The sequence below is a fragment of the Varroa jacobsoni genome, unplaced genomic scaffold (genome assembly GCF_002532875.2).
Source record: "Varroa jacobsoni isolate VJ856 unplaced genomic scaffold, vjacob_1.0 scaffold_627, whole genome shotgun sequence".
Taxonomy (NCBI): Eukaryota; Metazoa; Arthropoda; class Arachnida; order Mesostigmata; family Varroidae; genus Varroa; species Varroa jacobsoni.
This window is the reverse complement of record NW_019213529.1, coordinates 141,738-164,576: the sequence shown is the minus strand read 5'-3', so window position 1 is coordinate 164,576 and position 22,839 is coordinate 141,738. Positions and strand designations below refer to the sequence as shown.

The 22,839-nt window shown below is 41.0% G+C and overlaps 1 protein-coding gene across 12 annotated transcripts in view; it reads right to left on the bottom strand.

Moving 5' to 3' along the window:
- Nucleotides 1–22,839, bottom strand: part of LOC111262104 (protein tweety) — a 133,556-nt gene that overhangs the window by 21,651 nt on the left and 89,066 nt on the right. For all 12 annotated transcript variants that reach the window (XR_015311818.1, XR_015311819.1, XR_015311820.1 and 9 more), the window contains exons 2-6: nt 12,868–13,235; nt 4,009–4,169; nt 1,490–1,674; nt 795–1,173; nt 342–516 (exon numbers count right to left, since the gene is read on the bottom strand). Coding sequence is in view for 9 of the 12 variants with exons in the window: in XM_086968958.1 (XP_086825084.1) it covers nt 342–516; nt 795–1,173; nt 1,490–1,674; nt 4,009–4,169; nt 12,868–13,032 (1,065 nt within the window). In the remaining 3 variants the exon portion in view is untranslated. The remainder of the gene's footprint in view (nt 1–341; nt 517–794; nt 1,174–1,489; nt 1,675–4,008; nt 4,170–12,867; nt 13,236–22,839) is intronic.

Here is a 22,839-nt window from a genome sequence, read left to right as displayed (position 1 = left end):
TATATAAACTACAGTTTAGATTTATTGGGGTAGGTTGATACAGACGTAATTTTTTTTTTCAAAATTTACATCAATCAAAGATGCTGCAAGATAACAGGCCTTTGGCTTGATACTATAAGGATTATTGTAGCTCTGATTGATATAAAAGCTTGTATGAACAGCAGAACGTTTATGACCATACCTAAAATAAAGCCAATATTTTGAAGTTTTTTCAGTATCCATCTATTGTATCGTATGATCATTGCTTTTCACTTGAAGGTAACGTAGAGAGTAAAATTAGTTGAATATGTGTTAGTTTATCCAACGGAGATCACATAGTGGTCAGACTCGAACGTAGTTACCTGTTGCGGCATGTACTGCTCAGCGATCCTCTTCAGGATCTGCGTATTACTCTGTAAGTCATGTACTGCTCGTTTGGCTTCAATAATGTCGATCTTGAATGGATTATTGGTCATCTCCTCGCAAGTCATATAGTATTCGATTGCCAAACGTTCATCCGGGTTGTGTCCAGCCATTCTGAAAATTATTTTACAAGCAAAGACAAATGTATCGAAACGAATTACCTTTAAAATCGAGCCATATTCGTTCATTTTCTCTGAACTGCCGTAACATCAATAGGGGCATTGATATACTGACATCTATTTGAGGACTAGGCGGTAGAATTAAAAATTTGATCATATATAATTTAACGTGCTGCTTTGTAGCGGCACGCTGAGATCCATACAAATGTCTTATAGTCTGTAGTCTGTGATCTGAGTGCTGTCACTCCGAATCTCTACTACAGACCAACTTACCGATTGAAGAACGGCTCGGGGTTAAAACAGAAATCGGCTCCGGCCACCGTAAGCCCGAAGTAGAGTGACACAAGCACCCAGCAGATGACGACCGACAAAAGGCCCAGCACAGAGAACAGGATGAGTAGGCAGCGCGAGTGCCTGATTACCCCCCATAGAAGTAAGAGGCAGATGAAGATGAGGCCACACTGTAGCCCAATCGTGCCTGGCCAACGGAAGAACTCGACGATTTGCAGCCATTGCGACAGATTACGCAGATCGAGTGCTTTCATTTTAATGTTCATATCTTTGGTTTTTGCTAAACTCTGGCTGATGTTCGCGCGCATATGACCGAGTGTCTCGCGCACCATTGAACGAACTGTGGCATTAGGAAGAGGTGCTAGAATATAAGAGGGAGACGATATGGGAAAAGATCGGCAAAGGTCGTTAAAAAACTGCGTTAAAACGAGAAGAAAGAGTAACTATTTACATCGCAGCTTTTTTCGTTCAACTCCGACATGTTGCCATCCCAGTGGCGGCTTCATTCGAAAGCATGAGCTAATTTAGATTCTTTCTTCAAATATTATATGATTAATGCTAACGGAAATTATTCAGTTACTGATTAACCACACTGTGTGTGTGTATACGATGTTAAAATATGGAACGTACGCAGCTAAAAGAGCGAAAACAAAGTCTTACGTAGTTCTTTCGCATACCCGAAAAATGGACTGATATCTGGTCGACGTCCTCACGAATCGAGTTGTCGAGAAGCTGCTCAATAATTAAAGTGTGGTTTCGAACTGATTTTACGACGGTTTCCATTTCCCCTGTTGACCGCTGGACGACCAAAAGTGCTTGATGGGCTTGATCATTGCCAAACAGACCAAGGCTAAGAGCTCCACTAGAACGCCAAAGGTGGGAATGGTTAGTAAGGAAAAAAATCATAATTTCATATAATGAACAGCTAATATTTATAGTCCGGCATATACTTGATTTCCAATTTATTGCTTTACCCTAGCCGCAAGGAGATTATACGACTCAATCTTAAAATAAGCCGTAAAAACTTTACAAAAAGTAAATGCTACGGCATTAGTCATATTATTATCATCGTTGCAATATGGCACAGATTGAGCAGAACCAGTGATTTCGAAACTGCCTAACCTTTTACTGTTTCCTTGTCGGGATTTATAAATTTCATGTAACCAAAGCGAAGCAACTGGCCCTTAGGTAATTGTCCGGCCTCGATCTGCACTTACATTGTGCTAAATCGATCGAGCAGGAAAAGGGCTCTTCTGGTTTATTGTACCCTAAGGAAAATTTAAAGCGAGGGTGACATGCAGCCCAGATTTTAGCGTTTCGTCTCCAGTGGCGTCTTGTGAACCACTCTAACCCAAAAATTAAAAGTCTTGAGGAATTGGACCTCGATTCTTTTCCTAAAGACCAATGAATCATTAAAGACACAATGCTTAACGCGCAGATCCATACACAGTAGAGGGCCGACCATCCTATGGATTTTTCAATTTCTTTGCAATGATATCAACGTAAATTATTTGAATCGCCAGCGAGAACCTTCTAAGCGTTTCACCAAAACCCACCTTAAGTCTTCTGTTGTTTAAGTCTAGCGTGTGAAAACTGTCGACTTTCCAGGTTCGTTTAAGAGTTACTGTAGGACTCTAACACTTTCGATTGCGATTGTATTTGTAGAGTACGCCGGCGTGCTGATGATCTTTCCGTGCTGTGTGCTTAAGTGGTCTGATGGCCGGCTAGTGGGGTTAAAGAGAGCTCTTATCAGAATACTGATCATCATCTTGGTATTAGCGCTAGCTTGAAGCAGAGTTCAACCGTACTTTCCACATAAGAAGCGAGGTAAAGAGGAAGAACATGAGCAAAGGGGAAGGCAGCTTAAGGAAAAGTGCATCCACTTTATCGGTCAAAGCCATCGTACCCCCGCCTTGTATTTTTAATTAGCGGCATTAACGCAAGAACAGGACAATAATAGCGACAGTGTTATTTCGTTTCTCACATCTCTTAGCTGGCACACTGTTTATGTGTGCGGCCCGGCGTTCGGTACTCCTTCTAATGATTATTTTTAATGATTAGCTAATCGCTTCCCTCACAAGAATTTATGAGGCGACCTCAATACGCCTGAGATAACAGACCTAGCGATCTTACGGAAGTGCTGAGGACCACACTATAACCGAGCAAAATCGGCCGAAAAGTGAGAGAAAATAGGCACTATAGCAGCGGCGGTGCCACAACTACTTGCCGAATAGACTACGAGTGGGTAACTTGTAAAATGAACTGTGAATATCAGAATGTAAACGAGTACAATACAGAACACATAGGATGGAGCCGTTTACAGAAACAACTGTTGATCACCGAGTGAAGTGCAGCCCTTGGAGATGCTGGAGAGGCCACACGTGAGTAGGATGAGTAAAGGGGGTGAGAAGAGTATCGAGTTGACGAAAAAAAGCAAGCAAAAGAATAAAAGCAAAGTACAGGAAAGCCATCGAGGAATCCTTTTTTTTGTCTTATCTTAATCCATCTTGGCTGTTTGTCTTGCAGAAACGTCTAGTAAGTTGAAGTGTAGCATGGGCCTCTTAAAATAAAGCTGCAGAGGTTATCCCTATGGAGGCATTGACAGCTACGACGAGACAGTCGTGCTAGCCTTATTCTTATTACTGTTTTGTACTGTGACTTTATCGCCGCTTTTGAATCGAAAGATGGCCGAGTGTGATAAGACGAGAGCTTTACAAAAGGCTTCCTTCTGAAAGCCAGAGCAAGGACAACGCAGCGGAGCGGAAGGTGTGCTCTCCAGATCACAGCACATAAGTGATACGATAGGCTATCTATCGTAGATAGATTAACGTCATTTACGAAGCCACCAGTTCTTCAAAGGGAATGCCATCTAACGTGGCTTACGATACACTAATTGTGTAATTATGTATATATAGTTTGTGTGCGAAAAGCAGGGCAAATACCTAATGTCAACCTCGGCACTGTAAGTGAAATTTAACTTAGTAACGCTAAGTAGTCGGGCGATCATTATATGCAATTTGCTAGGGTAGTGCAAAGTAGTCGATTTTTTTTTTATTAGCAGTCCTGCGTCATTGCAATGCCCGCTACTGTTATTATTGTCACACGTTGGCGGCAGCGGCCGAATACAGTAACGCTGATCCCTTGATGCAGATAGTAGCTGGTTGAAGAAGAACGGTGCGGTCGTGAGCAATCTTACCAGGCTAGAAGGGCGAAAAATGATAGGATCCATTTGAGGGGGGTGATCCGCTTTTTCTTCTTGGCGTTCGAGTCACAACAGCGACACAGAAAAAAGACGAGAAATCCGAACAGGGTGAGGATCAGCCAAAGGCCGGGAATCGCCACCAAGATGCCCACACTCTGCAAGAACGCGTTTTTTGTTGCCAGGAACAGAAATAAAAAAAAATGAAAATAGAATTTTAGTTTTTACCTGCAGAATTTTTTTTTAAATTTTGTACGTGTTTATATTAATAACGCGAAAATATGGCTAGAATAGTAATGATGATAGGGAGTATTCAATGTGTATAACGAGAAACGGGTCTATTCCTCCTACAAAGAAATAATGGTATCGTCATGTTATGCGGACTAACACAACGTGTGTCATTGATATGAGTTACTAGAAGCGTCGCTTGTCCAAGCTGAATATAAAAGAGTATAGCCTAATTTCAAAAAAATTCACACACACACACGCAAAATGTGTACTGAGGTTATAGTGTTTATTCAATAACGTAATATTCAATCCGTATTTGGGAATGAAGCGTTTCGTTGTTCAAGGCTTCTTCAGATCGATAATATAAAGACCCTCTTTAATCCTTACGTTTGGAAGGCTCTGTGCTAATGTGATAATGAAGGTGCATGTGAATATGTACTCAATCCTTATACTGAGGGAATTCTACAGGCCTATATCCCCCCCTCCCCCATTGAGCTTTCGTATAGGCTAGGGTGCAGATCTTTAACAACTGGTAGATTCGCATTGTAAATGTATAATAAAAATGTGTTCCAAGAATTTGATAAATTTAATACTAACAGAATGAATTTCAGTACACATATATTGACAAAGGCAGTCGCAATCAACTGTCATGTTAGGTAAGTACGAAAAAAATAAATCATAACTACTTGCAAACCATATATATATAACGTTTACGGCATCTTAACTAAGACAAACTTTGGCGGGTTGCTTGTTATAACGGCCATACGTTCATTCACTATGCCTAATAATACACGCGAGCCAGTTTTTTCTAAAACAAACTCGTAATGGTCTGTGTCGGATTTCAAGTGATCAACTATTATTTAATCTTTTCGTGCTAGATGAACCTCAACTAAAACTAAATTTTTGTTTTGCCCAAAATCGACAGTCCATGTTTTTGGCCGTTTTCGTACGACTTGTGAAGGGTCTAAGGAAGACATTCAGACGGACCGGATAATGTTCAACAGCATTTAAAGTTAAAGTGGTTAAAAATTCATTAAAACGTCGCCGAAAGCTATTTTTAATATACCTAAAGGTCAACAGTTGTTTTAAACAGGAGAATATCATTTACCAAATAGATTGTCCAAATAAGCCCTAGCAGTCAAACGTCTTGAGACTTTTTGTGCTCTTTGCTTCTTTTGAATTTTTTGGCCTTTCTTAATATTTGTATTTCGAAAACTTTTGGCCACTTATCACATACAAATCAGCCCACAATTGAGTTCGGCAATAATTTTTTGCATATGCTTCGATTGAAAAAACCTAAACGAATTTACACCCGCCTGTATTGTTTGACGTATGCTTTGATACATGAAAAAATTATTTGCGGATAAAAGAAAGAATATTTTTAAAATGCCCGAAAAGTTTAGCTGTCGGAGAAGCATGGTTGTCGGAAATCATACCTTTAGTGCATTAAAGGCATTTCGTTCAGATATCTATTGTTATTTAAATACAGTTTTAAACACAAGCTGTAAAGAAAGATTTGGAGTTCCATACTTTTATATATTCGTATATACATTGTTGTGACTAAAGTAATATGAAGAATTTCGGTATAATTCGCGTCCCTTTCATTATCAGTTTCGATACTCTTTGGTCGGAGTCACTTCTACGTGTGTGGCATTTTTAAAACGTCATCAACGCCAGGATCGGATACTATGGGAGGGCCAGCAAGAATATGCCGTTGCCAATGGACGGTCTGGAATATAGTTCATGAGCTAGGTACGCAGCGTTTTGGTTATCTCTTCGTTCCTGCATAGACGCGTAGAAGGGCCATATGACACCGCCGACGGCGAGATACTGTGTATACTCAAAAACGATTTCAAAGTGCGAAAATAAGCTATTCAGTCCGCAAAAATTTCCCGAGTGCAAAGAAAAACTTCTACATAGAAAAAGACGTTTGGAAAGCGTGCGATCAAACAGACCTCCCTTCGAACTCTGGTTTAGTTTGGATAATTTCAGATCTAGAGGCCGTCTTTTTGGCTAATAGACAAGATAAGCTATAGCACGTTATGAGCACGCCTGCGGTTAACAATAGCGTAGGGGGTAAAAGGTAACGTTTTTTGGTAAATAGTAGCTAGAGAAGGAAGGAACCAGTTTTTGAGAACGTTTTTTGAGTCAATGAGATCGGAGATGGTGCAGTTCAAGGGTTTCCCAATAAGGGCCTCGCTTTGAAAACATATTTATGATAAAAAAAGATATAAAATATTTTCCGTTTGGGATCGTACTGGTAGACAAGCACAGCACAGCTTTCGGTTAGTCGACGCAGCTTGGTGTGAGGTTTTCGTCACTGTGAAAAAGCTCAACCGTTTTTGTCCTTAAAAAATAGCACATACATGACAGCAGTGACTTTTTCTTGAGTAATGGATTGCAAGAAAAGGAAAGTTTGAAAATAAAATACGCTTCTATATCGCCTCGCTATAAAGTAGGTTAGTACACAAGCCAGAGGTGTCTACATTGGAATACGCATCTCTGCTGCGCCGAAACTGGCTGTAATATCCGCGGTTGGTCCTGAATCAGGTCCTGAGGCAGTTCCGCCCTGTCGGAAAACTGGACATTGATAAATACAAACAAACCCGCTGAACGAAAGAAGCAAGACAGCGTCTATTAGATCCAATTCCAAATTGTATATCTCTTCAAGCTAAATGTTAGTAACTGGACGCGATCCAATCTCGCAGTTGGTGCTTCCAGGCCGCGCGAGTCGTAATAATGGCGGGCTGGGACGATGGATCCACTTCGATTGCATCACCATTAAACACACTGAAATATGTAGCCTGCCCAACGAGAGTGTACGGAGATACTGGCGAAAGCAGAAGCTTTCAAACAGAGTAATACACTCGAACATGAATTCATTTGGTGTACGGATGTCCAGCCCCTTGCGCACATTTATATATATATATATACGACGATGAGATGTTACAAGTAAGGCTGAAGGTCGATGGGATCTCTTGCACGGATAGTGATGAATAATTTGTTGTCGTAATAACTTGAGCGAATGGCTCAAAAAGGTTTATATAAGAGAATCCATAATAATTAGCTTCAGTAAAAGTTCAAAGTATGAGTCCTGGACCTAATTCTAGCACAGGTTAATATAAGCCTCTCGCTTTTTGAAATTTTCTTTTATTGCTAAGTTTGAATTCATTGCCAGCAGTGTCATATTTTAGTTAAATATTAAGGATTAACACAGCTATTTAGTCAATAAAATAATGTCGGCATGTTAAATGACGACACCTATTTATTACTTCAAAGTTGGGGCCTTTTCCTGATCAAGATGTTGAGGAACCTCGTCCCTGACACACACACACACACATGAATATTTTATCAAAGAAAAGAAAAAAAAATAATGTTTGTTTGCTGATATACTTAGGGCCTTCAACTTAATCAACTTTATTCCACAGGGAAGTTGAATCATCTTAAATTCGTCTCTAATATTTCCACGATTATAGCATTAGCTGACGAACAACTGAATAGCAAACGAAAAGAGATGCTTCCATTTGTAATCAGATTGTTTCAGATTCCTGAAGCCGGTTCCTGGTAGGCGCTGCTGTAACGCACAATCATTAGGACGCAACAACAGGGTCATACGTACATCTATAATTTATGCCTTTGTCTGTGGCCCTGATGGGATTGTTCCTTCTTTTCGCGTGATTACAAATTAAGTTACTGCGGCTGGCAGGGCAATCCCACCTGGTTGTAGCGGCCAGCCACAGCAGTTTAGCCATAAGACTTGCCATCTCGGCCAACTTTGTCGTCGCAGCCGTTAGCTCCCTGAGGTTGAAAACTAGGAAAGAGAGGCTAGCTTGATTTACTGGTACGTTGTAATTCCGGTTGCCTACGCACTGTTCTAGACCATGGGAGAAGAAGTTACCAATACCTCAGCTATTATGATAACTATCAGCACGATCAATAATTTGTAGCAGCAGCGGCGGCGGGGGTGTTACGTCTACGGCGGAATCTTTTGACGAGCAGACATTAACATCCTTGACAGGTGAGGTTATTAACAGCTGGTGATGAACCTGAAGGAGTGCCGAAAGGCCAATAAAAGCTGGCGAAGGACTTGGGATGGGGAAAGGTACGGACGGGTTAACACTCGCTTGTTTGGTCATAGTTACATACGAGACAGTAACGCGTACGAACAGGATAAAGAAGAACTCACGTCAAGTTTCAACGTGCTGTCCAATCACGAAAAAAAAAAAAACTACTATCCCATCTAAATTGTATGGTGAATTACACCATAGTGAGTGCAAACCTCTGACAGGTATTTATTTGTAAATGCGATCTGTTGATATTGCATTGGGGTTTTCTTTTTTCCGTATTTACTACGCTGCACCGAAATATTATAGCTGCTAGTGTGTCCCTAGGGAGTTGAGTTCAAATAAGATTTTTTTTACCCTGATCTTATGCCTTTTAACACACTTCCATGTAGCACAGGACAAGTACGCAGAGCTTTAGGTAGATGTAAAATTTATACGTAAACAATTTCCGAACGGCCGCCGGCATACCTAGCGAATTGGTATAGGTAAACAAAGCTGGGTTTACACCCAATTGAGTCAGCACGAACACATAATCTGGCCATTTTAGCTGAACATTTGCCCAATCGGCCGCTGTTCACCGTTCGAATTACTGAAACAAGTCAAGTGCAGCTGTCGTTAGCTATAATAGTTGATCGTCCGTTTTCAGGCCTAGATTGACTGTAACTGCATAAGGTGGAAGGCTAATTTTGCCAAGAAGCTAAATTTAATCGCTTCGTTACAGCTAAACAGGGTGGAACTGAAGAGTGGACAAAAGTTCGTCAGACTTTGTCGCACGAGCCTGTTGCATAGCAGGCCGTTTTGCCGAACCGTTTGACCTTAGTAAGAAAACGAGCAGATTTGAGATGAAAGTTTCAAAAATAAGGTATAAATATTCGTCATATTATAGAATTAATATATGTTAAAGCTGGATCATTACGCTTGATAACAGGGCGTTTGACACTTTCTTTCGGCATTGGCGAGATGTCGACATGTTGCAGTTATGTCCCTCCATCTTGAATGGATCGATCAAACGATACATTCAAGGTATTGAATAGCGGTTTCGTTTATGAACCTTGTTATATGTCAATCGTCATATTACCGCTTACGGTAACGCTTACCTCAAATAATTCACAGTAATCGGGAAACCAGTTCGTTACTTGCTCATCCCCAGAGACCACACAACTTCTCAGTAGATCACCGTATATATCTACATATATAATTTGCTTGAAAATGCCTGTTTCGACTCTACTCGTCAACGATCATCGACGAGCAGAATTGCCTTCGCGTTTTGCCTGTAGCTCCTGTTTAGCGACTTTTCAGAATTTGCATGTAGCGGCCTTAGATTTGTTAGTATAGTTCAATCCGCATGTATTTCTCTGACAAATCGGTACCTGCGCTTGCCTCAGAGGTAATAAGTTGCTTATAAGCAAGCAAAAAACAACAATGACTCGAGTAAGTAGATGGCAGACCAGAATGGGCAATAAACTTGATTGGGAATTAGCCTGGCCTAGACCCAGCCGCAGGCTAGTCTATAATCGTGTACAGCCTATGACAGAGACTGATACATAGAATAGTGCAGACGCTCTGTTTTATTCGTACTATAGTAACTATCAATAACAGACGAGCAAGCAAAGCACGTTCGACCAACGATGATTCAGAGCGCCAGAAGTAGCCCGAACGGAACGTAACGTAATCAGAATATTAAAAGACGTGTCCAAACGATTGGTACTTGATTCCCTTCGTGATATATTGGTTCTAGGGCATTTTGTCTGGTAATGAGCCGATAAACGGAGCCAGCGAGCCATAGTGCTGTTATTATTTCGAGTTTATTCTATAACAACACTGTTGGGATAGTACTTGAGTCGACTGCAGGAGTCGGATAGAAAATCTGCTTTAATTCCTGTGGATTCCTTCGACCCAGTTTCTTATCGCTCAAAGATTATTGTTATACTACAGTTGTGATCATAAACAAACGTGTATTATTAGTCAACGATAGTGCTAGTGTAACGCCCTATTATGCGGAACCCTGTCTATGGATAGAAGAGGCACTCATAGTTGACAGCAGGAGGACTTCCAAGACATTGAGGAACCTTGTGGTCCAAAGATAGGCACCAAGCGCATCCGGCACTAGGAGAATCACGTAGCGTCTGTCTATATAGGAGGAAAACAACTTCAACGTTGTTCCCGATAGTATTTAATATGCTAACGATACTATGATTACGCTAGAAATATACGTCTTGACCGACTGTGAAGATAAGCCTGTACTTGGTGAAAGTGTTAACCTACCTCTAGTACGTGGGAGAGTGGATTGTTACACTATGAATGAACCTAGAAGATACACGTCAACGCGTGTGAATCTAAGGCTAGAAATAGGCGGATAAATGCCAACGGTAGCCAGCGCTCCCTGATTCACACACAGGCAAGCCGCTGAAACAGACAAATGTTCCTTTAAGAATGTGACTGAATATTGTGCGTTTTGTCTGGTAGTAATAATATCTGTTGCTCTTAGTGAGTGCATAGAGCAATATGATAGAAACTAAGATAAGGGGGTTTTCCGATACAAACGGTTGTTTGTAATGTATGTTTATATATACGTCCAGCACTGCCGTTAAGCATTCCTGCAGATTGCTGACTCCCAGCACAAAATTACTGAGCCATTTGCTTTTGGCTTAATTTCAGACCAGGACTTTTAGACTATTTTATGTATCCCACATAAACTTATTCAACTACTACAACTTATTCAAAACCAGGATTACGCATTTAGAACTCACTAAGACATAGCTGGCTAGTGTATCTGGATAAGTGTTCCTTTCTGAGAGTTGTCTGGGAGATTAAACAAAGCTGATATTAAACAAAGAGATAGAAGCCAGGTTAGTTCGCCTGATCTCGTCTTACACTGCCCATTTTAGGTGGATCCTCATTTCGTAAAACGTTACGCTGTAGATGTTGATCGTGTAAAGGGGTTGTTAATTGGCAAAGGCTCAATCGGATAAATGTAAGGTCCTATAAGAAATACAATCATTAGATAATATTTTCTACCACATATAACACTAACAGACAAATAGCTCGAAAGGGCACTCACATAGTTTTTGGGTGTATCACCATAGTTGGGCATTAACAGTCGAGCAACTGGCTAAATTATTCAAAAATGATAACGGCTAGCAGAATACCGAGTACCTGATTTACCATATATATAGTAACAGTGGACGATGAAATCGAACTGAAAAACGGATTCAGTAACGTCTCACCCAGCTTGCGTGAAAATAAGCGCGAAAAAGAGCAGACGTTCCCGCAAAAGATGCGATTAGTCTGAAACAGGATTTCGGATCATTCAGCAGAACAGAAAGGATAACACAGTTCAGCTGAGATCACTGACTTAGAAGTGATTCAATTAGACCTTCTGTTAAAAAAAACTTCAGTTAGAATAAAACAGGCGGAAGCCACATTCATCATTCTAATCGTGTTTAGTCTCTAGGCTAAGGAAGACGACAGTTGTTCAAACGGAGATACCATGTGACACTTTTATGATATTTTACGCGTACATAAATGCAAGGCTTTTTTTTCTTTAAATATCAAGCCTTTTTTACTTATAAGGACGCTTTTTGCCAGTTCTTAACAACGTCCAATGGGTCACCTGCAAAATTCTGAAATTTGCCAGTATTGGCTAAACCAGAACGATATATCAACATTCGGATTTCTTTCGACTACGGAAAATTAATGCGAATGGAAGCTGTTCAGCTGTCAAGTATCAGGGCTTCGATGTATCTTGTAGGACTTACGACGATGCTTCGTATTATCGTAGCGAGGAAGAGGTCCGCCTCGAGATGGACTTGGTAAACCTCATAACAATATCGTCACACGAATTAGCTGAATAATAATATATTTCTTTGTTACATTAGAAGATATCTGCATGATTTTACATAATTGATGTAAAATCAAGTTTAATCAAAACGATCAGAACACTCCAGTAAATGCTATTGGCGCTGACAGAGGGACCCCTGTTAGTTCTCTTCGATTGAAGTATACGGTTTCAAAGATATACTTCACAGTACCTGTCAGTCATACTTGTTTTCTCGCTTCACCAAAGGACGACAAAATTTCTAACGTGTTTCGAGTTAGTGGTGATACCCGTAGATAGAGGCGCTGTCAACTGACAGAGCGGTAATCGAACCGAGTTGTTGACTAGTAATGAACGAGGCAATCCCTTTGATAGAATACGTAATGTGTGTATTTAGTGTGATCATTGCAGTTAGTAACAGCGAAATCTTGAAAATAATTTAGGAATTTTGCGATGTAGAATAGGAGGGGTCGAATACGAAGGACACTAACAACTACAAGATGCCCGGGACGCTACAAAGCTTCAGAAGGACTAAATCAATGTGAAGAGGTTGTATGCATACCACCAACAGGTATAGTTGTATTGTATAATGTAGACTCAGCCTCATGGACAAAGAGAACCAATTCGTAAACAGCCCCGAGATAGAAAACATTGGATAATGCATATAGCGCATCTCAAACATTGCTACTTCTGTATTTAACCTTATCTATTCACATCAACAAGTCTCTATTTTATGATACTACCTACCTCAAGATAGTAGTTATTTGACGGATCAAACGTAGCATTGACGGGTTGAAGGCCAACGTCGACGTGAGGCACGGCATGAAAATAATCGACCAATTGAGAAATATGGTACCGCACCCGTTCCGATATTTCGGGATGTTGACTAAATTCCAAGAATGGCAGCTTCATGATGGCGGCACGGGGCAGTTCGAACCAAGATAATCAGGCAAAGCTACTTGCTCTTATTAGTAAGTAGCTTTTGACGGACGCGTTATGACTGTGGACTCTTCAATCGTGGACGAGAGTCTTGATCTCTCCCCTACAACAATGCAGGCCACTATCGCTGTAGCTTGGATGCTTCACCGTTCAGCTTACTCTTTATCCAAACCTAGCTGAAACAGAAAAAATATTAGGTAAAATTAAATTAGGAATTAGACATGATTAGAATAAGACAGGTCGTTCAGAATAATAATAAAAGAAAAACATCAGTGGAAATGTAACCCTGTGAGCCTTGAACCCATGAATTCTAGCTGAGAAAGAAACCCATCATCTTGTTTCCCGTGTTACACTATAATTTTCCATTATTTTCTCTATTTTTTTAGCATCCGACAAATTTTCAAGCTGGTTCAGAAAAGCTGGGGGGCTGTCATTTTAAGCCTTATTATAGATACATATCACATTATATGTTGCTACAACGAGAAAGCTCGGCTTCTGGCAGCGAGCTATTAACCAGCCTGCTTGGAAGTTTTATAGATCTACCACCGGAAACGGAAATACATTTCTTGTAACAAGCTGTATTTTCTGCGTCCTTGCACTTGACCGCGCCACATCGAGGGAGGTTTTTTCACCCCGCGCCCAATCATTTCTGACATTCCGTATGTTGGAGATGACACGTCACTGTTGTGGCCCGCGCAAGCGACAAGTGCACCGCAAGGATTGCTTCTCGACGTCCGATTCAAGCCTGAATCTAGACATGAACTTTGAAAAGGTATTGGCAAGGGCTTCGTAGAAAAACTGATCCAAAAACTTCGCCAGACCGAAGCGACCGGTTTGATGACGGTTTTAGGGACCCATCCCCCGTAGCGGAGCTGAACGTGAAACGCCTGGTGGCAAAGCTGGGATGCGGATGTGTGAAAAAAAAACACCAAAAAGGCCCTGATGATTCCTCTGGTTAAAACAGGGTACGAAATATTGCAAATCATTGAGTGTAATAACGATTACGTATACTCTAAACATAATCGCAAGTAATGGTGTCATGAGCTTCTGTTGCACTAAGCCGTTACCATCTGTCGTTTTGTAGCCCAATAAAACTGACAGCGAGCAAAGAAGCTTCAACAATTGCTAGAGGAGCTTTCTAATTTCACCTTACACTCTCTTCCTTTCTCCTTTTCTCTTCGTTCCTGCCTTTCGGGTAGATGTGCGTCGTCCAAGGTCACGTCTGGTCTCATGCACTAGCTAGATGTAACGTGCATCGCTTGGTACGACCGCCATCCAAAGACAATCGACCGTGTAAATGTTACACAGATACGCCCTCGACAATATGAATCGACCAAAATTCACAAACCCTTATTCTCTTTTACCCATATTCTTCGTCCCTTAGTAGTCATCGTATTGAAAAGCAATACCGCGCATCAGGAAATGAAGGCCAGCCGTGCAGTATCTTATGGCAGCATCCATCCATCCATCTCGGACCATAGTTCACTTCGTCACTCTTTCAGTTTGATGATAGTCTTATGAGCAGTATGTACCACTAATTATATGGACGTGCGCACCTCACAAAAACACAAACCACTGGCCTCCATACCGGGAGGCCCGAAACGAACAGTTCTATAGCTAAAGTAGCAGAACGTATTTCAAAAGAGAAACGGGAGTAACAGATGACATATAATACTGTATACGTAAATATACCCGCATATACGTTTAGACTTAAACGAGAATGGAATATAATTTGTAAATTAATTAACTGAAATAATTACTTGGGCTAGTAGTTAGATGCCTTTTTGCTGTACGGCAAAAGAATATTGTATAGACGCTTTTTGTCTTTTTGCATAATATTGGAGTAGACATTTTAGTAATACTTGTTCGCGATATATTCTTCTGTATGGACACTGCCACGCATCTCTGACGGAAATTCAATTTATATGAAAGTGTAGCGCATCGATAGTCGCAAATGGTGAGGTTATAGTTGGATTTGAGTAAAAGGTCTACCATATAAGGACGAATAAGTCCTGTGTTTTTTCATCATCATTCTTTACAAACATATCCATATGTATGTAAATATACATATACAGATTCATCCGCCCAACCGTTACATATCGTACCCTGGACTAACTCGCTCGCCGTTGACGTGAACACATAAGCAAACGATAGAAGTAAGTTCTTTAGAGGATCTTCGTTTTTCAGGTTCTTGAATAGACTGGTTTCGGAGCTATCAACCATGGAAAATAGGAAAGATCTTTTCACTGTGTCGCTGGCCTGACGGCGCTAAGCGGTGGAAGGGACTTTTCCATGAAATACTTCTATTACACTATAAGGCCGTAATGGTTATTGTTCTATGGTTTCGAGGCTGCGTGGTTTAGTGTCGTAGGAAATCAGCGCTCCTATTAATCTGCTGCACGATGAAAATGCCGCAAACCACATATAGCTAGCTTAAGACTCAATAATGTGGAACTAGAATAGTTTCGTTCAGGGTAGCGACAAGGAGTTCCGTTTGTCTAATTCAGCAACGCATAGAAACAGGCCAACATTGCGCTTCAGACTTGACATGCCCTGATAGAAACCTTGCAGATATCGCAACTTTGTTTTAGCAAATTCAACAGGGAACGCCTATCAACTTGCGTCGCGATACTCGCAAGTTTCAACCAGCCGGATTTGAACATTCTGCTTTGTTCAGAGGGTAGCTCGTGCCTTCTGTCGTTGCGCAGGCTTACGAAACGTGTATGCTTTTTGAGCTTTTCTTTTATTCCTGCTATGCATTTTTGCAGTCATTTACTGCCAAAGTTACTCTCACGACGATCATAAGGTCAAAAAGTAGGCGCCCATTACGTCTTGAGCGATGGTACTCGTTGATCTTTAATGTTCTAACTTAATTACAATTTTACTGGTGGCACCCGGGTAAATCGGAAAGTAGGTCGTATATTTGGTGTAGCCTTAATAAGTGTTCGAATAAGGTGACCAACGGTTGTCATGATTTTATCTGTTACTCATACTACTAGTCTCTATGGTACTGATACTTGTTCATATCCGCTGTAGATTTTGTGATATTATTTAGGAGACTTAGGCTTATAATTGGTCTAATAGGAATCGGATTATATTCAGCAGTTGGAGATTATTGGCTTTGTATTTCCTGCCAATTATGGAAGCTGGTTTATACTGGCTCCAGCAGTGATAACATCAACAGTACTTAGAGCGAAATTAAGAATAGCAGCCAAGCGGGACAGAATAATAGTTGATCACTCCAACCAATGTCGCAGTAACTGTACGTAACTTACAATTTTTAAGCCATTATTAGGATCTTTAGGCTTAATATTTGTACGGAGCTTTTATGAAGAAGCCATAGAGCATGAAGTATCTATATCGTTTAAAAGAACGGGCCACTCATTAGACTTCGTCAAACAACAACGCAATAAAATTAATTAATTCCGTTTTAAAAACAACTTAAATGTGCTTTCCCGTTGCCCTGCCCAGCATCTACTCAATAGCTCCGATTGGTCTGTCTTCTTATCTAACAACTTGCTGTTTTCCGGTTCGGGATCAAGGCCGCTTAGAGATAATTATCTTAGAGACTGCTTGTTGGCCTGACGTCGGCTGTAGAAGACGCGGCCTCCGCCCAGCGGGCTCAATTTAATCTAAGGCAATTCAATTAATGTTTAGTATTTATAGAGACTTTAGGTCATTCGTAGAAGGTATTTTAAGCACATTGTACCTGAGCTATGCAAACGGCATTGCACCTGGGATATGGCGAGCTCATTTTTAAGTAGACGTGTCAGTAACCCTTTCACACTCTATGGTCTTAAAACTGTTCCGTCAAAGTGATGAAAAGCCACATTACTGCTCGACGACCTGAAAACACGAAATTGAAAAGGGACTCTTGTCCTGCTTTTCTCTATGTTAGGCTCCGCTAAGTGACGTCTAAAATACGTTATATATGCACGAATGAAGATTGTTCTTCCTTGAAGTACATGATAAAATCAATGCACCCTCACTATTTTCAGCTAAATTTTATTTGAGATAACGCCAAATCCTATTCTGCAAAAATATACCCGACGGTTATTGGTAGACTCCAACTCTTTAAACTGACCCTTTAGTTGTTCTGTCAAGCGTTCAGTCGTGTAACGGCAACAACGTTTAATAGCCATTGAATTCGTCTGCTCATAATTTTACTAGCTCACTTCTTAGCCATAAGGGGATTGGTGGACACCGAAGGAAACCTAAAACATATTTATGGGTTATATCACTAACCTAATACAGCCTGCTTCCGGTAGTTTCAAACCAAACTAAGCACATTGGAATCGACGAAATTATTTGCGTAACTAAAGCAGAGAACGAATTATAAGCATAGCCTTGTTCGTTTCTACAAGTTTGACCAACTTCTCAACCATACTACCCTCCCGTGCATTGAGTGGTCCCCCTTTGAGTATGTACGTTGTATATACGTACATTATATACATCACAACGTAGTGTACAAAACAAACAGTACTGGAATTTCCAAACGGCACGAGACGAGCATCGATGGGGTCTAGAGTAAAGGATATTAGCTCGTCATGCATGAAGCACCTCGCAGGTGGTAAGCCACTGTGGAGGACGCGAACCCCTTTCGGCCAGATCATTCGACGATTCGTGGATATCTGCCGACCACAGAAAAACGGATCATCTAAGGCGTCGCACCAGTTTTGCTGCCATTGCTGGTGTTCTTATACAGCCGTCACATGCTGAGGCATCTTAAAAGAAGCGATTATGGGATGAAAGACGAGGAGCTTAATCCCACAGAGCCTACGTATAGAAACAGTAATCAATGGCTATGTTCCAGACTAAATCAAATTACTGAATAGGCTTTGTTTGTCTAATAATGGCTGCAGCGTTCAGCATACAAACATAAGAGACAAGGGTCCCTGAAATGGATCGCCTAATCAGCCGATTTTCTATAAGAATTTTATTCGTAGACTTTATATTATAGTGCTTAGCATGATGGACATGAGCTAACGAGCAAACGCAATTGAATGTTCGTGTCCCAATCGTTGAAAGCCCGAAGATACAGCAGAAGCAGCCTAGGAACTATCAAAGACTACTGCATAATTACTATCAAGCGTAATCGATTAGTTGTTTTTTAAGGCCGGAGACCAATCCTGTTTCGTCTCATTGCTGATTAGCAAATGCATGTTCACGAACTCGTATATTATAAGTTATATCTTTGTCAGAAGTCTGTACTGTTAAAGCTAATGTGAATTGTGGAAAAACCTGTTCGTTAATGAAAAAAAAACTCATCTTCGAAGGTGTGCGATTCCATGCGCAACCTGGTTCCGAATTCATGGCAAATTCATGTCGTTGGGCGTCTTACCTATAAAACCGTTGCACCCGTTTGAGCCCACCAGCCATGCTTTTATTTTGCAATAAATCCGAGGTTTATTTGTTTCACTTTTTTAGTTTACTAGTGCTCGCTCAATTAATGTGTAGCGTCGTATTAGTTGTTAATTTCTCGCGTAAGATAATACCCGAAAGTTTCGTACACACAGATAAGATAACACTACGGAGCCTGTAGCTGGAATTGGCGGACTGCGACAATGCGCCACCAGTCCCGCAATAAAACAACGGTAAGAGAACTATTCAGCGGTGAGTTTCGTATGCATGAGTTGCAACAGGTTTAACGTTTCGAAGATCGAACGTCGAATTAGTATGATCCAAAACGAAGATTACCTCACCGGCGTTTATCCTTGCACACCCTTTCCCGACAGTCCTTCTCAGTTAGCGATAGACAAGTACCATATGTGCATCCATAATTTGCATAGCGAATCAGTCGATCGAAGTCCCCATCCTACGCGATGTCAACGGAATCAATTTCGAATATATTAATTATACCCCTCTTTATATCGCATAGCTAAGTATACGCAATAATACCCTGGTGCTTCGGAGCTCCAGTCGTCATTGTGCGACGGCTGCTGCGAGTGCCCTTGTCTGGCTAACGTTGTTTGTCATTGGTTACAATTCTCGTTTCTGAAACGTCCGTCGTTTCCCTTGCAGGAACGACGGCCAAACTGAAAAATGGTATCATCGCTTTGCACTCTGATCATGCTGCTGCTGCTACTGCTTCCGCTGCGAAGGCTCCTTCACTGAAGCACTGACGGAGTTCTGTTTCAGCGTTGAATGCGGACGAATAAAAAAGTTCTAGACGGCGGGATCGGAAGTGGCTCGTGCCTCGATGTTTTGACATTGAGTGAATGGTTTAGACAAAAATTCAGCAAAAACAAATGGTTGAGCTTGTTCAAGGAGGACAAATTAGTAGAATGTTCTATGGACGGATTAGTTTTGCTGTAAAGCACAGCAGTACTTTCAAAGAAAAAGAAAATAAACTAGTAAGATGATTTCTTAAAGCCCATACATGAGGACGATCGTCCAATTTCTGCCACTGCTGGAGAAATCGCAGGTCATACGTTTAACGTTAAATAGCAAACATACCACTGTGTAGGAGGGTTTGGAGTGATTACCTAACCTCCAATAACTCTGTTTATAACAAAAAAAAAACGATCGGTTTTCATATCGATCGCCTCGGAAATATATGAATTCGCGTTTCAATAAACTCTTCCGATTTGTAAGATTAACCAATGCTATCGCCGCTACATCAGAGCTGAACGAAATGCCTAAACAAGATTCGGATGTCCTCAGATATCTTTCTGACGCCTATACAGCAGATGACCGCCATACGGGCTACAGAATAGGCCGTAATATTTTCTGTGACTCTTTTTAATCTTTCTTGCGCATCTCATCGAAATACAATACGAAATGCCATGACCCTATTAAAAACACTCTCCTTTAGAGTAATCAGCAACCACTTACGGCCCCCAAACTGGCCTAGTGAACATCGCTTAGCTAGAGGAAAGGCTACAATATTGAACCGTCAGTATTTCCAATAATATTGGCGTGATATCGACATGTGCGGACTGCTCTTGTGATGGGTGAGACGCGAAACATAACGCAAAATGAGTATCACGAAATAGCCGTCGTAACTATACGTAGGCACAGTACCATGCTATCCGACTATCTTTCAATTTGTTTGGACCAGAATCCACTGCGTTAAATAACTACAATTAGGCATCTATTAACTAGAGAGGCACTGAAAGGTCCCACCATTATTCACCTGGCAAACTTCTGTACTGTTTAACTAATATTCCGCCATACTGTGTAGAAAGAGCAAAACTCTTTAGTTTCCGGCTTTTCCTGATAGCGAAACGTCTAACCTGAAGCCTCAGAGTTTCCTGATTCTCGAATCGCTACTTCTAGCTGTGCCGTCTTTATAAGACAGAAGCAAATCTACAGCCAGCGTAGCAATGTTCTACCGGCAGTCTGCTACTAATGTCCAATGGAAATCCGGTGTCCACTTGACCAATGAATCCTAGCCGGCCGCCATACAACTAGTAAGCTACGGTAAATCTTCACCAATCCACAATCAACATCTATGACCGAGTTCGGTAAAGAAAATCATACTATTAATGGGAAAATCATTATTATGTGGTTATTTGAACCGGTGAAACTATCATTTCTTATGAATGCAATAGTAGCATCGACACTTGTAGAAACAGCAAATCCCTGCCGCTAAGTAGCCATAGCAACGCGTTGGCTGGTAACAGAGTCATGAATAAAAACAGTAGCATTAGGAAGGTGGCTGTGTGCAGCCATCCTATGGTTCCGAGACTTCACATTGTTTATCTAGCTCAAGGTAAACAAAGCAAGGCTTTGCGCGGCAATAAACACTTGCTTCATAATGAAACACAAAACTTTCCGTAACGGCTACTGATAAGGTGCCGATCTTATTGGGCATATAGTACTTTTTACCTATATGGATGGTGCCCGAGGTCATGTAGGCACATACTCATGGCCACATACGAAGCAGGCCGTTAACCTTGGCGGTTGCAGTAGTCCAAATGATATAGACTTGATCTTGCGGATCCCTTTCTGGGGAAATTGTGTTTCTATGGAACTGCAGGCTGTGTTAGTTAACCCACATTTCTATTCCATTCTTATTTCCTGCCCTCCTAATATAGCCGTAGCCTGTGTTCATTCTTTGTCCTTACGTATCTAGGCATGTATTTCACTTCGACCTGTATCGTGCCATGCCAAAAGAAGCTTGAATTCTACGTGATTTGCCGCTATCAATCAGCATGTTATCCAATATTAATCAGTACGGGCCATGACTCGATAGTAAGTATAGGAAATTCATACAGGTGACGCCTGGTACTTACTCAAGGCTGTATTATGGTACATACGTTATGCACCATAATGTTCCTATTTTTTTTTTGCATTTGTTTCCCGACCAAACTTTTTGCAACGTCATGTGCTTGTGCTTTGTTACACTAACCTATCAAAAATCTCAGCATCTTTCTAAACACCTATGGAGAAGACTTTTCTTTGAATGTATGTTGTAGGCGGTTCCCATTTTGGCATCAACCCATTTCTGGTAATCTCTTCTTCCCGAAACAACAACAACAACGACAGCGTTGAGGTGCATATACCGTCTTCTTACCCCCGTATAATAAGAGAAAGAGAGAGAAGGGGAGGGAAAGAACTTCCAAGAAACGGAGCAGACCTATCTAGTCCATTCTACCCCAGTCAGCCCTCCATCTTCCATTTGTGAACTGACCTCCAGCTCATTTTTTCAAAGGAAGCCACTTGTATATACATTTTCTTTAGTCACAGAGAATCTCTGTCAACTTTTTTCACGCTTCGACCTTTACTAACAGCAAAAAAAAAATGGCAGAAGCCAGTCATCCAACTTCTGACCACTTGTGCAGTGCTGATTTTGCTGCAGTAGCAGTTATTGTAATTCGCTGCTTATGCGAATGAAGCTTCTCCGGGAGAGAAGACTCCTCGGACAACGAGGAAAGTCTGCCGTTGAAAGTTGTCAGGAGTGGAAGCATCATCATTACTACTACTTTTACTGCTAATATAGAGACAAAGGTAACGATAGAAAGTCTTGTTTTAGCCAGCTGCCGGTAAATTGTAGTCTTAGTCCAAAGATCGCGACGAAAGTGCGCCGCTTCTCATTAGCTGTTCTGTTTCGAACCGAGGATATCTTGCTACTTGTTTAATGTATTGTATAATAATGATCAAATCAACTAAGAGAAGGTAATCTGCCCTAAAACGATATACCATGTATTATACCGACATTATGCTGTCACCCTTAACTTACGTTTGACGGAAGAAGTACTTGGTATTTGGTAGTTATTTTTTGCAAGTTACTTAGCCTAGTGTATGTAGGGGAAGGTTTACCTTTCGATGAGCTGGGCTTGCTTTTGGTTGAGCAAACACATCACTGTTTGGGCAAGTCTCCAGAATCAAAAATCGTAAATAACTAAATCAGACGAACCTTATCACGACCATATATTCCGATCTGGCGAGGTTGAAAGTTTGCGATTGTCGGCAGAGGGTCTTCATCTTGTTGACGTGATTTGACTTGCCTGGTTCTCTATCAAAACGCACTTCTTTCTTTACCTTTTCAGACACTAAAGGCTCCATCTTATCAAAGGATACGCTGTTTGGCCGTGCCTAGCTTTACTTATCAGCAGGCTCAACAAAATCGGAAGAACGAGTTTGTTTCAAAAGTCCTCACACGACGAAACGCTCGTACTCAGTTGTCTTTCCGATGATAACGCTACATTCTTTATTACGTTCGGGAAATTACAGCTGACGAAAAACGTCAGTAAAAAGTTTTTTTTTTTTATAAAATCACGAGTCATTATTACGTGGATATCGACTAAGCTATTTACTATTTTTCGTCCAATATAT